At 44.3% G+C, this 19,635-nt stretch overlaps 2 protein-coding genes across 16 annotated transcripts in view; both read right to left on the reverse strand.

Moving 5' to 3' along the window:
- Nucleotides 1–1,184, reverse strand: part of LRCH3 (leucine rich repeats and calponin homology domain containing 3) — a 67,833-nt gene extending 66,649 nt beyond the window's left edge. For 13 of the 15 annotated variants that reach the window (XM_069865091.1, XM_069865094.1, XM_069865084.1 and 10 more), the window contains exon 1: nucleotides 926–1,160. In XM_069865091.1, the coding sequence (XP_069721192.1) occupies nucleotides 926–1,160 (235 nt within the window). Of the gene's footprint in view, nucleotides 1–925 lie in introns of all 15 variants that reach the window. The other 2 variants (XM_069865097.1, XM_069865098.1) reach the window with 1 other exon arrangement.
- A 582-nt stretch (nucleotides 1,185–1,766) lies between these two features.
- FYTTD1 (forty-two-three domain containing 1) lies at nucleotides 1,767–15,653 on the reverse strand. The gene is made up of 9 exons (XM_069864552.1): nucleotides 15,499–15,653; nucleotides 12,386–12,517; nucleotides 9,572–9,717; nucleotides 8,731–8,843; nucleotides 7,795–7,891; nucleotides 6,729–6,790; nucleotides 5,806–5,880; nucleotides 4,875–5,001; nucleotides 1,767–3,802 (listed from the first exon to the last, which is right to left on the reverse strand). Exons 1-9 carry the CDS (start codon nucleotides 15,599–15,601, stop codon nucleotides 3,707–3,709), a joined length of 951 nt encoding a protein of 316 aa, XP_069720653.1. The 5' UTR covers nucleotides 15,602–15,653; the 3' UTR covers nucleotides 1,767–3,706.
- Nucleotides 15,654–19,635: the final 3,982 nt, after the last annotated feature.

Here is a 19,635-nt window from a genome sequence, read left to right on the forward strand (position 1 = left end):
GGAACTCCGATTGAACGGTCTGGAGAGCGCTAGGTCCGACAGAGCCCGGCGCCCCCGCGGGGCTGGGAGCGGCTCGGGACCCGTGGCAGGAGGGGAGAGGCACCCGGGGAAAGGAACGGGGGGAAGGCGCGGGAGCCCCTCAAACACCCACTAAGGAAAAGTCTCCTCCTCCTGCAGCCGGGGGCGGCGAAGCCTCCCGCTCCGCTCTCCCGCGAGGGGGGAATCACGGCCCCTCCCGGGGCAGCCCTTTCCGACAGGAGAACCCCCCCAAAGGGCAGCAGCGCCCACAAAGCCCTTCTCAGGGTCCCCCCCATCCCCTCTGAGAGGGAGAATCATAGAATCACCAGGTTGGAAAAGACCCACCGGATCATCGAGTCCAACCATTCCCATCAATCACTAACCCATGTCCCTCAGCACCTCATCCACCCATCCCTTAAACCCCTCCAGGGAAGGGGACTCAACCCCCTCCCTGGGCACCCTTTGCCTCTGCCCAATGACTCTTTCTGTGAAATAGTTTTTCCTGATGTCAAGCCTGAACCTCCCCCGGCGGAGCTTGAGGCCATTCCCTCTCGTCCTGTCCCCTGTCACTTGGGAGAAGAGCCCAGCACCCTCCTCTCCACAACCTCCTTTCAGGGAGTTGGAGAGAGCAATGAGGTCTCCCCTCAGCCTCCTCTTCTCCAGGCTAAACACCCCCAGCTCTCTCAGCCGTTCCTCATACGGCCTGTTCTCTAGCCCCTTCCCCAGCTTCGTTGCTCTTCTCTGGACTCGCTCCAGAGCCTCAACATCCTTCTTGTGGTGAGGGGCCCAGAACTGAACACAGGATTCGAGGAGCGGTCTCCCCAGTGCCGAGTACAGAGGGAGAAAATACCCCCTCCCCGCCCAGGGCCCCCGCTCCCCTCCCCCGCGAGGGGGACTCCCCGCTCACCGGCCCGGGTGGTGTCGCTGAGGTCGTGCCCGGCGGCGCTGGCCCGCGGGAAGTCCCGTAGCTTCCTGCCGCTCAGGCTGAGGGCGCCGCTGGCCTCCGCCTCTTCCAAAGCTCGGTCCAAGGAGCGGCTCCACGAGCCCGGCCCCGGGGGCCCGGCGGGCGGCGGGCCGGCCGCGGCGCTCCCCGCCGGCATCGCGGAGCTGCCTCCTCCCTCGGGCGCCGCCAGCGCCGCCATTTCCCCGCCCTCTAAGCCCGCGCTCCGCGCAAGCGCGGCCGGCGGGGAGGGCGCAGGCGCGGGGCGGGGCGCGCATGCGCAGGAGCGGCGGCGGCGGCTACGGGGCTTTCCCCGCGGGAAAAAAAAAAAAAAAGCGCGCGCCCCGCGTCACCCGAAGGGCGCGCCCCGGGGCTGGAGCCGGGAACGAACGGGCCCGAGCGGGGAACGGGGGCGCTCGGCGCCTCGGGACCGAGAGTTGCGGGCAGCAGCGCCGCCCGGCGCTCCCGCCGGCCCCGCAACACGAGGCGTCGAGCGCGGCCGCTGCTGCTTGGGAGCAAAAACTGGTGACGGCGATGGAAAACTTGGATGGATGAAGGGAGCTGGTACCGAAAACCACGTTAATAGCAGAAACGTTCAAACGCAAGCGAGCGTCCACGGTGCTGCTCCGGGAGGTCCTTCCTTTTCAGGATATCAAGCTGGGCAATAACGCAAGCCCTCCTCAAACAACGCCGCTTTTCAGTATATCCATCAGAACGCTTTAATAGGAACTAAATCATTAAGAACCCGTTGAAGGATGCCAGAAAATTGACGTAACCAACGTGGTTATAACAGGAACAAGACAGTATGAAACCTGTAACTTTTTATTAAAAAAAAAATTAACAGCTTTAGAATAGATCAAATGTAATAACTTCTCCAAAAAATACCAAAAGGTACAGTGTAAAGCATCTTCTCATTAAATACAAACTAGCATTTTTTGATGCACTGCATCAATGTTTTGCATCTACGTTGATGCAAAAGAATTTTTTTTGTTGCATCCTGGCAAATGGAAAATGTATGCATTGAAACGGGATGACTGACAACAACTTACCTACTCAAATTCTAACAGTGGGGCATTTTTTAATAAGAAAAATCCTAGTAGTAATTAAGAAAAAAACCTTAACACCATTATGTTTAGTTTATTTCTGCTAGGATATATTTTAACATTAAAAATAAGGGTTTAAGTACTATATAGCATCAAGGATGACTTTTAAAACCGCTATACGAACAAAAGCCCTTCTACTCTCAAATGCTCTTCAGCACTGAAGTTCCTGGTAAATGCTAATTAACTTGGAATTTGAGATAAAAATACAAGGAAACCAACTCCGTAAAAAGTCAAATGTATATTCTTCAAGACAACCAAAGGAATTCAGCCCACTTAGAACACCATACACATTTCTGGATGCAGCAAGCCAACCCTCCTTTTACCTGACTGTACCTAAATCTCATTGCTATAGAACAGTGCTAAGTTCATCAGTTCCTGGTCTGGAAGCCATTCTGAACGGGTGCCTCAGTTTTAGGGATCACATAAACTTACATTGAGGATGCACCAGTTGTAACCATCCTGCAGGTTCTGATGCATAAAGCTAAGCCTAAAATAAGTGACTCCATGCTCCTGCTTAATGCCTTCATGCTGGCAAACTGAGAGCTTACCTCCAGCAACACTTCCCCAGTTTCAGCCAATTTCAAGACGTCTGACCACTTCTGATCAGCTTCGTATCTTGCCTCTCTTTGGTATAAACAAACAAGTGCCACTGACTGCTTGCCCTCAGCTGTCTGCAAGAGCCAGAGGAAACCCTCTGGGGTAAGGTATGAGAGATGAGAATCCTGTGTCTGGGAAGGTAAGGAACTCTACCATTTCACTGACTTTCTTGTCAACTGTTGGAATTTATTCCTATGAAAATATTAAAAAATGTGAAGTTATTGCATTGAATTTGTGAAAAAAAACCCTTACAAAAAGAAATAGAAAGAAAAAGTTTAAGAAAAAATAAGAGACAGATATAGTCAATTTACAGAGGACAATGATGAACTTCAGCTATTTGCAATTTTAGTTAGTCTCATACTGCCTGTGCAGTACTCCTCCAATATGACCACTTTTAAGGATAAGAGAATTGTCTCCATCCCAATTATGTGTTTTGGGTCTCAGCTAAGAGCTTTATTTGTGAAAGTGAGGATGCAAGACATTTAGTTTTGAAGAAAAGAAAAAACTGAACTTCAAAAGAACAAATAAGTACAACCAATGTTCCCATGAAAAATGCTGCTACATTACTACCACAGTATTCATGGACTGAGGCTCTGTGCCAAACTACAGTCCAAAAAAAGTTCATAGGCAGTCCCTAAAAACCCTAGAAATGGAGTTTGTAATGAAATACAGTCTTTATCGTAACAAAGGGGCCATAGAACAAGATACTGAACGCTCCTAAACAACGACGACAAAAAAAACCCTTTTAAAATTCACGTTTGTGTTTGGTTGCAAGATGAACCAAAAAGTCAGTGTTTGTTATCAGTTGGGCAACCGAATCTTTTCCAACCAGGTAACGGTACCACTCCAGCAGATCTGTTTCCTCACTTTCCCCACCCTCAGGGCACCATGTCTTTTACCATTCAAAGTCAAAGTAATACAGACAGATAGCTCTGCCACCATCTTAGCAAGGAGTCTGGAGAATTTCAGTTACATGCTGTGTTCTTCTGCCCGCTTTTATTTCTGTTTCTTAGGTAGGTGGGATCAGGGCTCAAGTCCATCTGTCAGGTTAGCCCACGGTTACAAAACGGCTTCCTTTGTTCTGAGACAGTGCTGTTCTTTGTTCCTTCAGGATCCCAAAACGTTCATTCAACGTCATCCCTGTCTGCAAAATAAAGTAATTTTACTAGAAATGTAAAACCTGCTGGGTTAATTTAATCAAAGAAATGGAGACAAGAATAATTTTTTTCCTCATTCTGCATGATCATCACTTGACTTCTTGATTGCCTCACAATTTAAAAAAAAAACCCAAAAAACCAAAAGGAAGTTCAACTGGATTTCATCACTTCCCACAATGTTTAAAAATCAGATTGGACTAAATAAGAGCTAGCATTTCTCAGAATTCATTATGAACACATGGTACACAGTGTCAAAACTCAAAGTCTACTCAAAATATCGTAGGTTAAACTGAGGACAGACAGACTGAAAGAGGGAACTTGTGCTACACTCTTGTCCCCAACTTTGACAAATGCAGCATTTTACCTGTGTTAATGCAGGTTGCTTTCCAGCCCATCCAGCTGAGCCAGCAGGCTGGAGTTTAATCTAAAAGTTCAATTAATTTTACGATATGACTATTTTTGACATACTGCTTATTCATGGAAGGAGCAAATCCAGACTGATGCCCTTGCAAGAAGGAGCTGGTTACAAGAACAGCATCCAGCCCTTACTCTGTTACAATTTCTTCAATAACAGTAAGTAAGATTCCTGCCTCCTGTAGCCTGCTTTCATGAAACTTGTGAAAAATTGTTCATCTTTCAAGCCTTTAAGCCATCGCGCTTGATTTTTTCCTTCCTAAACGCACAGCAAAAGTTGCCTTTTTTAAATTCAGCTGTCAGGGCTCCCTGCAGGTTACACAACTGAAAGCAGCTCATCCCTGAATTACGCACACTTGTTGATTCACATACAGTAAGAACAACAGAAGGCTTTTACAAATATTCAAGAACTTAAATCGTATTTAAAGCATGTGGGCATGCAAGACATGAACTAGAGGAACAGGAACAGTGAGTTTAGCTATTTGAGGTTACATAGCAAGTTAATGGAAGAACTTTTAAGTGAAAACAAGTAGTTGCCAGTTCCCTCTTTCTGCCACTAGTGAGTCTAGGCAGAAAGTGACTGGCTCACCGACTTTTATCTGTCTTGCAACTTCTTCCACAGTTAAGGAGAGAAACTGCATTTACCTGTTTTCCAACACTATTGATATCAAATTGCAACGGAACCCCTTTGGGAATCTTCTTCTCTTCAGATTGGTCCCTCTTCATCAGAAATGGTGGCACGGGAGTACGAGTTAATCGTAATTTCTGGGAACTGCGGAATAATGTTAGAAAGAACACAGTGAATACGTGTCTTATGCAATAAAGCCTTAATACTGATAGAGGTATGAATTTTTCATCACACCATGTGATTAGGTGTTCTGAATAGCTGGAGGGCACAAATTCAAGAACCTAAAAGTCAGACAGAACTACAAGCAGGTAGCATTTGTTATCAGAGAGCAAGTGCCCCGATAGGAAGTGATCTTACCTTCTATCCCTCAATCCTATTGACAAATGCATAATTTGCAGTTAATTATTCCCATAAACACAAAAAATCAGTACAGTCTTCCTTACAGACAAAACGCTATTAATGAAAAAAAGCTACTCAAGAGATTTTTGAAATAAAACCCCTCAAGAAACAACAGTACCATCATCTTCCCAAATACAACAATGCTTTCGTTAAGCACAACTATCAGTATCTTTATGAATCAGGAAGGAACTGTGACTATAACTCATCAATGAGACGCTCATTCATTTTCATTCAGGCAGAGGAAGAAAACAGCAAATAACAGGTTTGGAAGGGACAGACAGGGTGAAAAACAGGTGAAAAACAGTACCAGCCCACCACTCTTCAACTCCACGCATCACATCACTCTCCTAACTGGGAAATGCATTGTGAAATCCAGCTGTGACATTATCCAAACACAGCTGAGAAACGCTCAGAAAGGGGACAAATTTAAAAGTTTTCACAAGAAGCTGTGAAATACTGAAGTACTATCTGCAAGGAACTTGCAAAGTGGCTCAGAACAGCAATTTCAATTATGTTAAGAACATTTCAGAGCTTTTTTTGAACACTTACATCGGGTTTATGATTGCTCCTGGGTTGTCAATAGACACAGTCAGAATCCCTCCACTCGTGGTAGAAGTTCGCCATCTAGTTTGAAAACACAGAAATCACTTACAAAGACAGCGCAGAAATTCCAGTCAGAGTATCTTTATATGTGTGTCCAGAACTCTGCCTCGCAAAGAACACACAAGCTTTCAGAGTACGGGCCATTATGAAGACCACATGCAGTCAAACAATCTAAAAGAAGCCTAGCTATTGATTCTTGTATCTTTTATGTTATATAAACCCATTCAGGGGAGCAGTAGAGCACCTGCTGGCAAGGCGTACTAGAACTACAGCACTGACTGAAACTTCACTTTTAAAAAACATTGTTTCATTGCTACAGATGGGTCCAACATAGCCCTGACAGCAAATCAAAGAGGTGACGGACTGCAGATCTGCAGAATATGCTGCTTACTCAGCCTGTTGGGTTACTGACAAACAAACTGCAAAGAGCCTAGCGGGCACAGAATGATATGAGAAGAACACGTGTGGGGAGAGCTGAGTGTCCACCTTGTGACCTGCCTTGCTTATTTCCAAACTGCTTCACAGGCTTATATGTATAATAAATAAAACAAAAATTACGTCAAGAGCTCAGGAGAACATTGACATTTGAATCTTAGTTTCAGTCTACACAGTATTCATGAATGGCAAAGGTTAGTCTGAACCTCTGAAGCTATCACCTTCCCCCTCATTCCTGCAAGCATCTTACGCAAAAAAACTCCTCCTGGTTAAATTAGAAGATAATTTAGGAAATAACTGCGAATAGGGAGAAGATCACTCTCCCTCAGCTGACAGGCCTACAGGGGAAAAAATCTCATTCAATTATCGTAGCCAGAAGTAACATGAGAATCACACAAGTAACCAAACTGAAATTTTCCAAATTAAATACTTACTGACGAGTCCTCTTTACTGTCTGATTATCAAGATCATCTGTTGATTGCACTTGGGCCTGCACCTGAAAATACATCAAATCAGACACTGCATTTGAATACTGTTTCAATTCCTGTGGTAGCAGTTGTAAATACAGAAGTTCAGAAGTAGAAGTTTAAAGTGGTTTGTACACTCTGCACAAATGGGGCTGTACTTTCAGAGGGACCTCAAAGGTAACAATCCTATTACTTTTGTAAGACATTGGAAAGAAATTACTTTAAGAACATAGAATGATTTAAACAAAACAGTCAGCGACTGTAACTTAACCAATAGAGAGATGGAAACATATGAGGACTATTGTCAGCAAACATACACTTTGCCAAGACACACCAAAACATTACGAGGCTAATAAGTAAAACCTGGTTAGTTTCTAATCTGATCAATGTTAACAAACATAATATCCAATATGCCACAGAGTTCCACTGCTCTTTTAAAGGACTTCGGGTTTGGTTGTCTTTCTCCTAATCTTGTCTGTAACTCTACAATCCGAGTAGATGGGAGATGGCAACTACTTACTGTCACAATGGTGGCAGTTGTAGAAGGAAAGCACAAATGAAAACTGAGAACACCACTACCATTCACTGCAAACTCTCTATTCTCTTGATCCTATTCAAAACAACTGAAAAATCCTGACGTAAGTAAATTAAAACCAACCCCAAAATAATAATAATAAAATCTGATTCTAAAATATGTTTCTGCTTTATTCTTCACTTGACAGCCACTTATAGAAGCTGCACAAAGCTTTCTAACTGTTACTCTTAAAAGGAAAATTAAGACACTGAAACTACCCACAAACACTCTGACAAGTTCCATGCCCCGCTGAACAGTCTGGCTACATTGGAACAGGAAGCCAGACTTGATGGGTTACAGTAACTGAAAAAATACAAGTAAAAGAACTTGCACCTATTTCCCTTCCACCTGAAGTTTCTACTCAGAACTAATACACTAATTAATCAACTTCAAAATAAGTGATAGAGATTAGTTTAGAACCTGTAGCACTATTCTGTTGCATTCAATAATTTTTGTTACCTTCAGCCCCCTTCTAAACAGGAAAGTTGCTTGACGAGTGTCTTTCTGCTGATTTAGTTTGTTTCCAATTCTGGCAAAAGCAGATGGCATGTTATTCCTGTAATATTTAATAAAACATAGTTATCAAATGTCCACAAGTAAAATCTCAGAGAGACTGCTATGAAAGTCAGGAAACTGCCCAATGCATCCCTAAGCACATCTGCAACACTGCCTCTTTGAGGCTGAACATTTCAGTCTCGATAAGCTCCCTTCTCATCTATTAGGAACAAAATACATTACTCATAAATGGGGAAGTCACTTCTGTCACACAGAAGCATAGTGCTCCCACATCACAGGGCAGTATGGTTATTATTTTGCTCAGTATCCTCCAGCACTTTAAATATTGCTGATTAGATTAAAAAAGAGCAATATTGATATCTACAAAGAAAGTTTGTTTACAGTTTCCACAATAGAGCCACATAGTGAAAATTTTCATCATACAGACCAGTGAAGATGCAGTTTGTAACAGGCATGTTAATTCCAGCACTAACAAAAGAATGCAATAGCTTTCGTGAAACTGAAGGTGGCACCAGCTTCCACAAAGGCATTTTTATTTAGAAAGTTCACTAAACCATGGCTGTAACTTCAAAGTTACTGAAATTCACATTGGTCATGGTCATAAAGGCTGCCTATGATATCAATGAGAGCAGAATACCAGGTGCTCACAGACAGAGGTACTTCCCCAGTGCTCTACACACTAATGAATATCTGGCTTTGTATCGAGACCACATCTGCCCATTCTTTTCTTCCAGATCTGTAGAACTTCATACACAAGATAGCCTTGACCGTATTACTACAGCTAGTACCTACTGCCTTCCCTTGGACTCAGTCACGTCCAACAGGACTCGCTATGGAAAGTTATCAAAAAAAATTCACCAAGCAGATGTGGTATTTTACCTTCTGTTTAGCGGGGCAGGCCTCTGGAGGGCTGGAGCTCGTTTTCTCTGCATTTCAGATTGTCTCTGCAGGTTTATTTTCTTTTTCAAAACTGGGTAATTCCGCTCCGCATTCTTAAAAAAAACAATAAATATATATAATGTATATGAGTACTGTATACACACAAACACTTTTCCTTCAATTTCTATTTACAAATCTCATATAAGTTTGGCTTTGCCTACATTTCACAGTATAGTATAACTGAAAATAGCTTCTACACTTCCATGATTTCTAGACTCCTCTCCTTACCAGGCAAAAAAAAATAATAGGAGAGCTTAGCAGTTACTACTTGATTACTGTACCTCCCTAAACTGACAAAACACATGCTTCACACGTCTTCAAAATTACTCTCCTTCCCAAATCCAAAAGTAATGTCCATTCTACAGTAGTGAAAAAAATGGAGCAGGCAACAATGCACTGAAGAGTGCAGAAGAGGAAGCCAACTGAAGGAGTTAAGTATTCCACAGAAACTAATGTTTTTGCATCAGACATATGCTTAACACCTGCAAGTTGGCTGAATCCCAGTTTGTAACAAAGTTATGCAAAGACCAGTAAGTAAGCTTTTCTTGTAAACACTTCTGTACTTCAATCTTCATGACTTGCAACCCAATTAAGTGTTAAAAAACCCCTTTCAAACCGAGTCGTTAAGTACATCCCTCAAACCAAACAAGAATTAAGATCAGGCATCCTCAATCTAATAAAAAGTTGTACCAGATGTCTCCATTTTAGCATTGTTCTGAAGCCACTGTGTTTCATTCTTTTAATCTGTTCTTACACAAACCACTAGAATTGCATTAATTACCTTCTCGGTAAGCGGCTGTCTGTTCAAAGGACTAATTCCTTTCCCTGAACCCACTGCCTTCTTGGCTGCCAAGCCAGTTATAACTCCGTAAGAACGCTTCTTCCCTGCTATCTTCTTTCTGCGTCCCAAACGATTTTTACCATAACCTGCAAAAAAGCAGAAATTGTTCAACAATTCTTATTTAAAGAAAAGGTTTATTGCTCTAAGATGCTAGACAGGCAACGCAAGTTAGTCGGCTGCACACTTCAAGCGTTAGAACTGTCGCTACAGTTGAAGAGGATTTCGTCATTCAGTCACTTCAGTAGGTCTGGCCCAAGCCCTAGCACAACAATAACCACACTTCTTATATAAATCACAATTGCTGTTGAAATTTTGTCATTCTGGCATAGAAAACCAGCAAAATACTCTAAAATGGAACTGTATCAAGTACTGAATAATACAAAAACCAAACAAAAAAAAAAACCAAACCAAGAAACCAGTTCCTCACTCATTCAACAAACTTTAAACTACCAGTTTAAAAGGAAAAAAAAACAAACCAAAAACACAGAGAAAACACAACTTCAAAGCTAATTTATCTAGATCAGTGGTTGCCAATACATGACATAAGAACAATGAATGTAGCAGTTGGTCCACAAAGCCATATTAAACAGAGTACAAATTACATCACATTTAAAGTGTTTTCAGTTAGAACTCTGCATGGTGATCCAGATAAAATTGAGAATTGAAAGCAGCCTTTGAATATAAAAGGCTTATAAGTCTGAGGTCTGTGGTATAAACATCTTTAATCTCCAGTTACAAGGGTTTGGTTAATCCTGTCTGGAACCATTTAGCCTCACGCTGTGAATACAGACCACGCTTCAGTTTTATCCCCAAGTATCACCCATTCTAGAACCTCAGCCTGCGAGATAAATTCAAGACTAAGGAGTCAGCTCTACAGCAACAAACCTGTCTAGTTTCGACATATCTGACTTCACAGCATCAATAATAATTCTGTACTTCTCCATGAATCAGGATCTGTGACATGAGTCATCAAAACCCAGCTTAGATAAATCTGCCATGGAGAAATTGCTGTGTACCCACATTTTGTGAATGGTTCACAAATGCTCTCTTCAAATAGAGAAGCCAAGAAACAGGGTTACTTAGGCTGAAAGGGACCTCATGAGCAGTTGCATTCTGTGTGTCACCAAGGACAACTTTTATTTAAATCAACAATGTTCTTCTCTCTGTTTCTCCCCTCAAAAACTGAAAAGAGTCCCAGCTCAAGTTCCCTGCTTCTCTCCAGAGAGTTTGGCAGCCACTTCTAAAACCACAAGGAATTGAATGCTGTTGTGGACAGCTACAGAAACCACGATCAATCAAACAACAGAGGATTTGCTACTTATCAGAATAACTTCAATGGCAACAGAGCAGCAATAAATCTGTTGTCGTGAATTTGGCAATTTTGGACACTCACTTTTTCCTAGCACAAGGGCAGGTAAGGAGGGAAGGTTCCAAGACAGAAAAACAGCTGCCAAGACAGTCCTAAAATTCCGAATTCTAATTCTTGCTTCTTTTGTGCCCTTTGGATCATAAACAATTGCACTTTACAACTGTGGTCATAAACGGAAGCCAACCTGTTTGATAACCTACAACGTAAATTCACTTACTCCTTCATCTACACAAATATTCTTACACTTGGGTCTCACTGATGTAAAATATTTTCCTGCACTGTCACCAATTTACTGAAGATGCACAAATTAAGCAGCGCTGCTGTGCTGGCCTGTATAAACAGCAAAACTCCTCTGAGCCCTCAGCAACATGACATTCCACTCATCCCCAAAGACATTTGCACCCAAGATGCTAACTATGAGCTGCAGCTACAGCAAATATTATGCCATGACAAAGATAAAATGGGGGTCACTGTGAATACACCAGATAGACGTGTATTTGTTTGAAATGACTGCCACTGAACAGGGAATTGCATCAATTAACTTAAACACTTCACTAGCTTGGATTGAGATGGTAAGCTTTTTGATGAGATGGTATTTTTCCACATTTTGATAATCTAGTGCTATAAAGGTACTTTTCAACATTAAACATAAGCAAAATCAGTCTATACTTCAAGCAGGTGCTGGCCATGTACTGGACTAACACTTGGGAACCATTTTAGAATATGACTCCTGTTTATCAAAAAACCCTGACAGTTACTCGGGGAATCTGCAGCAAAGCCTTTATTGTACACTACTCTCTTTACTCACTCGCTACGTCGGTTTTTTTTTTTTGCCTGCTTTTGAATTCCACTGTAAAAACATTGTCTTAAGAAGGCTGACACAGCACTTCCTTTACATCCCAAGGACTTAACAAGAAAAGCCAACCCAGACACTCTGCACTATCCATTTATGTATCCCAGAGGCAGCATTACAGTCTCGGTAACAGCTATTTTGAGGAGGCCTACAAGAATTCTACCTAGCAAAATCAAATCAAAACATGCTGTCTCTTTTGTCTCTGAGCTCTGGCAAGACCTCCAAATATACGGTCTCTGGCGTGAGCACACTTTCCATCTCTGAGAAGGGACAAAGTAGCAAAACAATTTCCAAAATTAAAATATAAAAAAAACCCCGTTAAGCTCCCTCTTGGCCAAACACATGAATGCTATTCTCATACTGAACCAAACATAAATGGATTACAAAGTACTGAATCATAATCAAAGCTGTATATGATGCTATTTCAAAGACCCCTGAATTGACCATTTCCAGCCATGCATTTTCATTAGGTTACATTTCAGCTCAAAAAACCCCAAGCCTGTGCAATACACATGATGTTTGGGATACATACCTTTCTGCTGTTGGATCCCCCACTTGGAGCCTGGCGTCCTGAACTGTCGAGTTCGATTCTGCTGAAGCCCTCTTTTCATTTTAGGGGAATACTGTTTTCTCTCTTCTTTCTTGTTCAGTTTAATTATATCATCTGTAAGCAGGACAGAAAATATATATCTGCCACATTGCAGACATATTCTAATTCAGAAAACAAACACCCTCTCAAGCTGCAGCCATGGGAAATAGACAAGTTAATCTCACAAATCCAGCACATACAAATTAAGGTACTAGAAATATCTCTAAAAAACAGTCAGTCCCTATTAGTTGTAAAGCTCTTCCTTCAGAACATAATGCCCTAGCCAAAGCGAAAAAGTTGCATACATTCAGAACATCCAAGAGACTTGAAAGATCATGGCACTCAGCCCAGTAAGAAATTCTAAACTGAATGACTACATTAGGGTTTTTTTTCCATTAAAAAGGAGATAATCCCTTCTCACTATCAGACTTTGCAGATTCCACACTATATGTCAATTCAAGCCTTAGTTCTCTCATCCTAAGTTACTTAAGAAAAATGACATAGAGAGAACTTGGCCCATCAGTTATCTTCATAAGTTCAGTGAGGTTCAGATGACGGAGAAAAAAGCAAGCAAGACTTCTGTCCCCAGGTATCTGCAATCCAAAGCAATCATCTATTGTCCAGGGAAACAATGTTGAACAAATTATTAATCAGTTTAAAAATAAGTGTAAAATAGTAAACTCATGAAAAGTGAACAGTAAGTCTGTCAAGCACAAATCATGCCACATCAGTTTGACTTCCTTCACTGACCAGGTAGCTGGCTCAGGACAGAAAAGTAAAGCAACAGGTGTGACATACTTTTATGCAACTATCACTTTGTTTACGAAAACATCATAAAGCAAAATGTCAAAATATGTTTATTGCATCTAGATCATGAGAGAACAACTGATAAAAAAGTCACGTTTCAGCCGGGATCTACCACAAATACGTGGACTTTTTTTTTTTAAGTCAAGGAAAGAAGTGAATGGGGTTACTGTAATAGAGTTCAAACAGACTTGGATGAGGTAGAAAACACCATAAAAAAGACCTCCACAACATTGTTATCCAATGTTTTGTACCCTGCTGAAGTAAAGCTAAGAAAATAATCAGCTCATAGTGCTTCAAAAATGACTGAATATTCAGAAAAATAAATCTATTAGGATAAGGAATACTGATACAGGTCACTCAGGGTTGATTTCTATGGAATCTTCTTCACCAAAGGTATCACTCCTGGAGCAAGGATTGCCAAACAACCCTTTTTATATGACAAAGGAAAGCAATGGAACTCCAAAGTTGTACAGAGGTCCGAAACAGAAGAAACAATTGCTGCCAACAGCGGTTCTCAACTAGCAGCACTACCTGAACTTAGCATCACTAATAAAATGATGTTCAACAAAAACTAAAACTTCCAAAACTGTTACAGCAGAATATGCCAAAATAGCAGAGTAATCTGGGAACATTATCAAACTGGAAGCTTAGCTTCAGATGAGCTGTACATAATACCCTAGTTACAAAAAGTTCAATCTTTATTACTACACGAAAAAATACTCAACATTAAGATCGATATCTTACAATTTCGTAGATTAATGCCGTGTCTATTTTTTGGGTATCATGACAGATGTGGAACTGCACCTTATCTTTGTCTACACCAAACCATAGAGCTGCGACATGGGGACAGCAGCCATGGATGACGCTGTTCTCCTGCAATGCTGCCCTTGCAAGGAAACAAGTTAAGGGACACACCCGCGCTTCTTACACAAGAGCTCACCGTGACACCACAGCAGCTTTTTGCAACCTGCTATTAGTCAGTGTCCGGGGCACATACTTGAGCAGTTAATTTGGCCAAGTAAGAAACATCAGAATATATGAAAATAGAGAAGTAGCAATTCAGTATCAATAATTCTATTAACCTAGTAACCCTGGAAACAAAGACTTAGTGCTCTATACTGTAAGTAAAAATAGTTGTTCATATTTATATGAATGCTGCAATGCTACTCTCCACCTTCAGACAAACTCTAAACTTCTTTTCACAAGTCATCTCCATTGGCAAAACAAAGAACTCCACTGGATCATTTACAGAAAGAAAAATTGTACAAATCCTCTTATTTGAAGGTGGTCCACAAAGGCTGAGTCTATCCATAACATTCCAATTCATATTGTGATTTCACTTTTTTAAGCACGCCTCCTAATAGTATCTATCTGCCACGCTCTGGTAGCGTCACGGAGCTGTCCTGGGGCTAAGGGGAGTGGTTTAGTGTTTGATAAGGGGAATGGTTTAGTGTTTGATAGGAATGGTTGGACTTGATGATCCGCTGGATCTCTTCCAACCTGGTGATTCTATGATATAAACCCAGGTTTTTTTGGTAAAACTTAAATGGAAGATGCACTCCAGGAACACAAGAAATGTGTCCCCAACTGTTAAGGAGGCTCAGAACAGAACTACCCTGAGATACCTCTGAAATATATACAGCGTGGGAAGCAGGTTCTCAGAGAGAACCAGCTCTGCAGCGAGGCTGTGCGGCTCCCTCAGGCACCCCAAAGGGAGCAAAAGGGAGAAAGGGGGAGGCTGTCATGGGAAAATACACGGAGAGAGAACATGACGCTTGATCTGCCTGGTACCACACTGCAGAGCGGTTACAAAAGAGAACTGCCATTACCAACTTCCAGACCTGGGAAGAGAAAAAGGCAAGGCCGGCTGAGCAGCAAGCAACCCAACCCCCCCGCTCCTGCCGTCCTGAGCCCCAGGCCGCTCCCCCCGGGCCGCCCAGCAAAGGGCACGGGCACAGAGAGGGAACACCGAGGCCTCACGGCGCTGACCCCGGCCCCACGCCCGCCCGGGACAGCGACCCCGGCCCCGCTGCGGCGCGGACACAGCTCCCCCCCGCGCCCCGGCAGTGGTAGGGTCCGCCCCCAACCCCGACTTGGCGCAGGCTGCCTCTCCCCACCCCGCGCCCCGCGTTGGTTCCGCCCGCGCTGCGGCCCGGCGCTTGGCGCCCCCCCACCACCTCCCTTCCCCCCGGTCACCGCCGCCGCCCCATCTCGCCGCCGCCGCGGCGGGCCCCGGGCGCTCCCCTCACCGAGAGACATATCGATCTTCTCCAGGCTGTCGCTGCTGCCGGCCCGCGCCCCCGCCGCAGCCGAGGAGCCTGACAGCGGCGCCGCAGCCCCGAAGGCGCTCATGGCTGCCGGCAGCGCCGCCCCCCTCGCCCTTCTCCGCCTCAGCCGGCCGCGCGCGCGCACACCCTCCGGACGCGACCGCGCATGCGCCGTAGAGCCCCCTCTCGGCCCCCGGCCCCGAGGTGCGTGCGCAGTGACAGCCCCAGGAGCGGGCGGCGCGCTGCTCGTCCCCAACCCCGGCGGGCACCGCCCCCTGCCGGCCGGGAGGAGCAGGGGCAGGGGCGCTGTGCTCAGAGTAGGAGAAGTAATCCAGTGAAAGGCTCTCCCTCCCTGTCTATTTATCATAGAATCATGGAATCAACGGGTTGGAAAAGACCCACCGGATCATCGAGTCCAACCATTCCCATCAATAACTAACCCATGCCCCTCAGCGCCTCATCCACCCGTCCCTTAAACCCCTCCAGGGAAGGTGACTCAACCCCCTCCCTGGGCAGCCTCTGCCAGGGACCAATGACACTTTCTGTGAAAAAAATTTCCTAATGCCCAGCCTAAACCTCCCCTGGTGGAGACTGAGGCCATTCCCTCTTGTCCTGTCCCCTGTCACTTGGGAGAAGAGCCCAGCTCCCTCCTCTCCACAACCTCCTTTCAGGGAGTTGCAGAGAGCAATGAGGTCTCCCCTCAGCCTCCTCTTCTCCAGGCTAAACACCCCCAGCTCTCTCAGCCGTTCCTCATAAGGCCTGTTCTCCAGCCCCTTCCCCAGCTTCGTTGCTCTTCTCTGGACTCACTCCAGAGCCTCAACATCCTTCTTGTGGTGAGGGGCCAGAACTGAACACTGGATTTGCACAGTGGAAACTTACTGTGAGAATTAATTGATAAGTTTTGCTGCAGCTGGCTTGTATGTTTAATTATCTTGTCATATAAATCTGTTTTGTATCAAGAGATACAACCTCCAGACATGGATAAATAACCTGAAAGAATAAACACTCTTAGAGTTCCAAGAATTTATTGATATGCCTAGTTGCCTAGCAAGACGTAATTGTCTTAGGTCAAGAGATAACCTGAAGGAAATCTCCAGACATGGTTGGATAATCCAGAAAATAATGAGCATTCTTTGAAGATTTATATGGTTCTAGGGAAGAATCAGCTGCAAAAGTTACTACAGCCTGTAGGTGCTTTAGACACACTGTCTTCTTATAGTGGATACAAGCTCACCAGGGCTGCAGTCATACATTACTTTATACAGTTAAAGTACCAGTTCTTGTAACCATCAACGCCTCGTGGAACACGTCACAGGGCTCAATGCTGATGCAGTCCTGAGAATTAGACAAAAGAACAGGAACTGATGTTTCCATGATTGCCTCTGTGAATCCCTATGGCATTTCAGACATTTTGAACGCCAAACAGAAATATAGGATTAGAAGCTTTGCCTGGTTTTCTGTTTTGCTGAGCAGCAGGTAGCTGTTGTGTTTGGATAATAAATGGGTAATTTGGATAAATTCATGGATAAAATTTGGATAAATAAATGGATAAGATTGGATAATAAAAGCAACCTATGGATGTGGTACAGTCTGGATTTGTTCTGATTCCCACCTGTCACGAGGGCCAGCAGCATCTGCCACCTTTGCAGTGAGCTTATTTGTTTAGGGTAAACGAAGCATTTGTTTGCCAGTGTGACACAGTCACCAGATGGATCTGCACCCTACAGCATCACAGGAATTTGGTTTCAAGTTTTTTATAATACACCTTCGATGTGACACCTTTATTATTAGTTTTTATTGGTCATCTGGAGATAGCATCTTGCCTTTAGAAATGCAGCCTTACTTTCAGAACCTCAAGTCCCACTTGTTATCATCCACTTGTCATCAAATCCCACTTGTCATCTGGAGAAAAATGCATAAATTACCAAATCTGTGGCTCCAAGATTCTGTATGGATTCCTTATAGAGAACACAGAGGACAAAATGGGGTGGAACTCAGCCTGCAGCACTGTGGTCACGAGCTCCTCCTGCTTGAAGGAAAAAACCTCTCACTGGCTGAAGATGTCCTCTTGACTATGTTTGAGCCATTCTGTTCTCGACAGTGGAAAGCAGCAAGAGGAGCATCTAACAGCATGTTATTTGACTTACTTTAAAAGGGAAGAGTCGCATGAAGACTGTAAATGGAGAGAACCAGGGCTTGCAATCAATCTGTAGTAGAGGACAGAGGCCAGAAAGCCTCAGCTTTCCTCTGCCTCTCTTGCTTTTCATGTAATACTCCTAGAAAGATAAAATTGGCAGTGAAAGGGCAAGGGCCAGTACAGCATTTACAGGTGCCTCCCAGCACAGAGGGACAGAACCACGGCTGGGATCACATGCGAGGAGTTAGTTGTGTATCAGATGCTTAATAGATCACATTTGCCACACAGTATATATTTTAGCAAATGGGCATATGGAGTGTGTGGGCAGTTAATGAAATGTGGGTGCGATCCTACTGCAGAAAGTTTTGTGTAAGGTTGTGTGTATAGAAATATTTATTCCTACTCAAGGGCGTTCATGCCATAGTCCTTGGAGTCTCAGAATGGAGTTTCCCACTTCTGGAGGCAGTCAGTCAAACCCCAAAACAAGTTATCCTTTGGTCACGTTGCATAGCCCGCTGAAGGGCAAGGGAAGGCAGCTTTTTATGGCAGCCCCAGCACAGCTCCTGGAGAAAACTCATGGAGATGCGGACAGTAATTCCAGGTACCCATTGTGAGGAGGGGAAATTGGTATGGATTTTCCTTTTGTCATTTACTGCCTGGTTTCTGAAGGAAGTCCAGCCTCCGCGATCACAATGTCTGCCTGTCTGCTCCTTCCTTCTGGAACTCACTGACCAATTTCAACCAACTATGAGCAAGATATAGAGATTCCAAAGATAAAAATTTGAATAAAGATGGTTCCGAAGGGAGGCAGTGCCGCCGTGTAGGAGAGGCAGATCCCGGTGTGCCCTACTGACCCAACAACCATGCCCCCAGCTCCAAAGAATGCAAACAGAATCATAGAATGGTTTGCGTTGGGAAGGACCTTAATGATCATCTAGTTCCACCCCTCCTTCCATGGGCAGGGACACCTCCCATTAGACCAGGTGGCTCAGAGCCCCATCCAACCTGGCCTTGAACATCTCCAGGGATGGGGCAGCCACAGCTTCCCTGGGCAACCTGTGCCAGTGCCTCACCACTCTCATTGGAAAGAACATTTTCCTAATCTCTAATCTAATATTAGAGAGGGAATGGCCTCAAGCTCCGCCAGGGGGGGGTTCAGGCTGGACATCAGGAAAAAGTATTTCACAGAAAGGGTCATTGGGCCCTGGCAGAGGCTGCCCAGGGAGGGGGTTGAGTCACCTTCCCTGGAGGGGTTTAAGGGACGGGTGGACGAGGTGCTGAGGGACATGGGTTAGTGATTGATGGGAATGGTTGGACTCGATGATCCAGTGGGTCCTTTCCAACCAAGCAATTCTACGATTCTGTGATTCTAAATGACTTGGGTTTCTGAGGCATCAGACAACTCTGCAGACACCTCTGGGTTTTGTGTCCCACAAGAATTTGTCATTGACTGTTCTCAGCCTGACAGCAGCCACATCACATTTAAAGTTTATTTTCAATGCTTTTTAGTGGAAAGTACCTATAGTTCTGCCACGCTTTTCACATCCCCTTTACTGTGGGCAGCGGAACAGAAATGCTGTTTGCCTCTGCGGGCACAGGCAGTGTGAACCATGTCTCGGGGACGCGCTGTTTGTTTTTTTTCCTTGCCATTGATCCCGAAAATACCGGTTTTCCACTATCCCCGACGTAGCGGTGCCCTCAGTCAGCACAGAAAGGGTCATTGGTCCCTGGCAGAGGCTGCCCAGGGAGGGGGTTGAGTCACCTTCCCTGGAGGGGTTTAAGGGGCAGGTGGACGAGGTGCTGAGGGACATGGGTTAGTGATTGATGGGAATGGTTGGACTCGATGATCCGGTGGGTCTCTTCCAACCTGGTGATTCTATGATTCTATGACTCTATTGCGGTTTAACTCTGCGGTGCAGCAAAACCCCAACCCACGAGCTGACAGCGCCGCGGTCGCGGTGCATGCCGGGAGCTGTAGTCCG

This window comes from Phaenicophaeus curvirostris, chromosome 10 (assembly GCF_032191515.1).
Source record: "Phaenicophaeus curvirostris isolate KB17595 chromosome 10, BPBGC_Pcur_1.0, whole genome shotgun sequence".
Taxonomy (NCBI): domain Eukaryota; kingdom Metazoa; phylum Chordata; class Aves; order Cuculiformes; family Cuculidae; genus Phaenicophaeus; species Phaenicophaeus curvirostris.

What these genes read in the sequence shown, in the direction of transcription:
- FYTTD1 (XM_069864552.1), bottom strand. Translation starts at nt 15,601, where the DNA reads ATGAGCGCCTTCGGGGCTGCGGCGCCGCTGTCAGGCTCCTCGGCTGCG. An exon ending in GGAGCAATCATAAACCCGAT is followed by an intron (nt 5,002 to 5,805) that starts GTAAGTGTTCAA and finishes ATTATTCCGCAG; the next exon opens with TTCCCAGAAATTACGATTAA. An exon ending in TCAATAGTGTTGGAAAACAG is followed by an intron (nt 3,803 to 4,874) that starts GTAAATGCAGTT and finishes TTTATTTTGCAG; the next exon opens with ACAGGGATGACGTTGAATGA.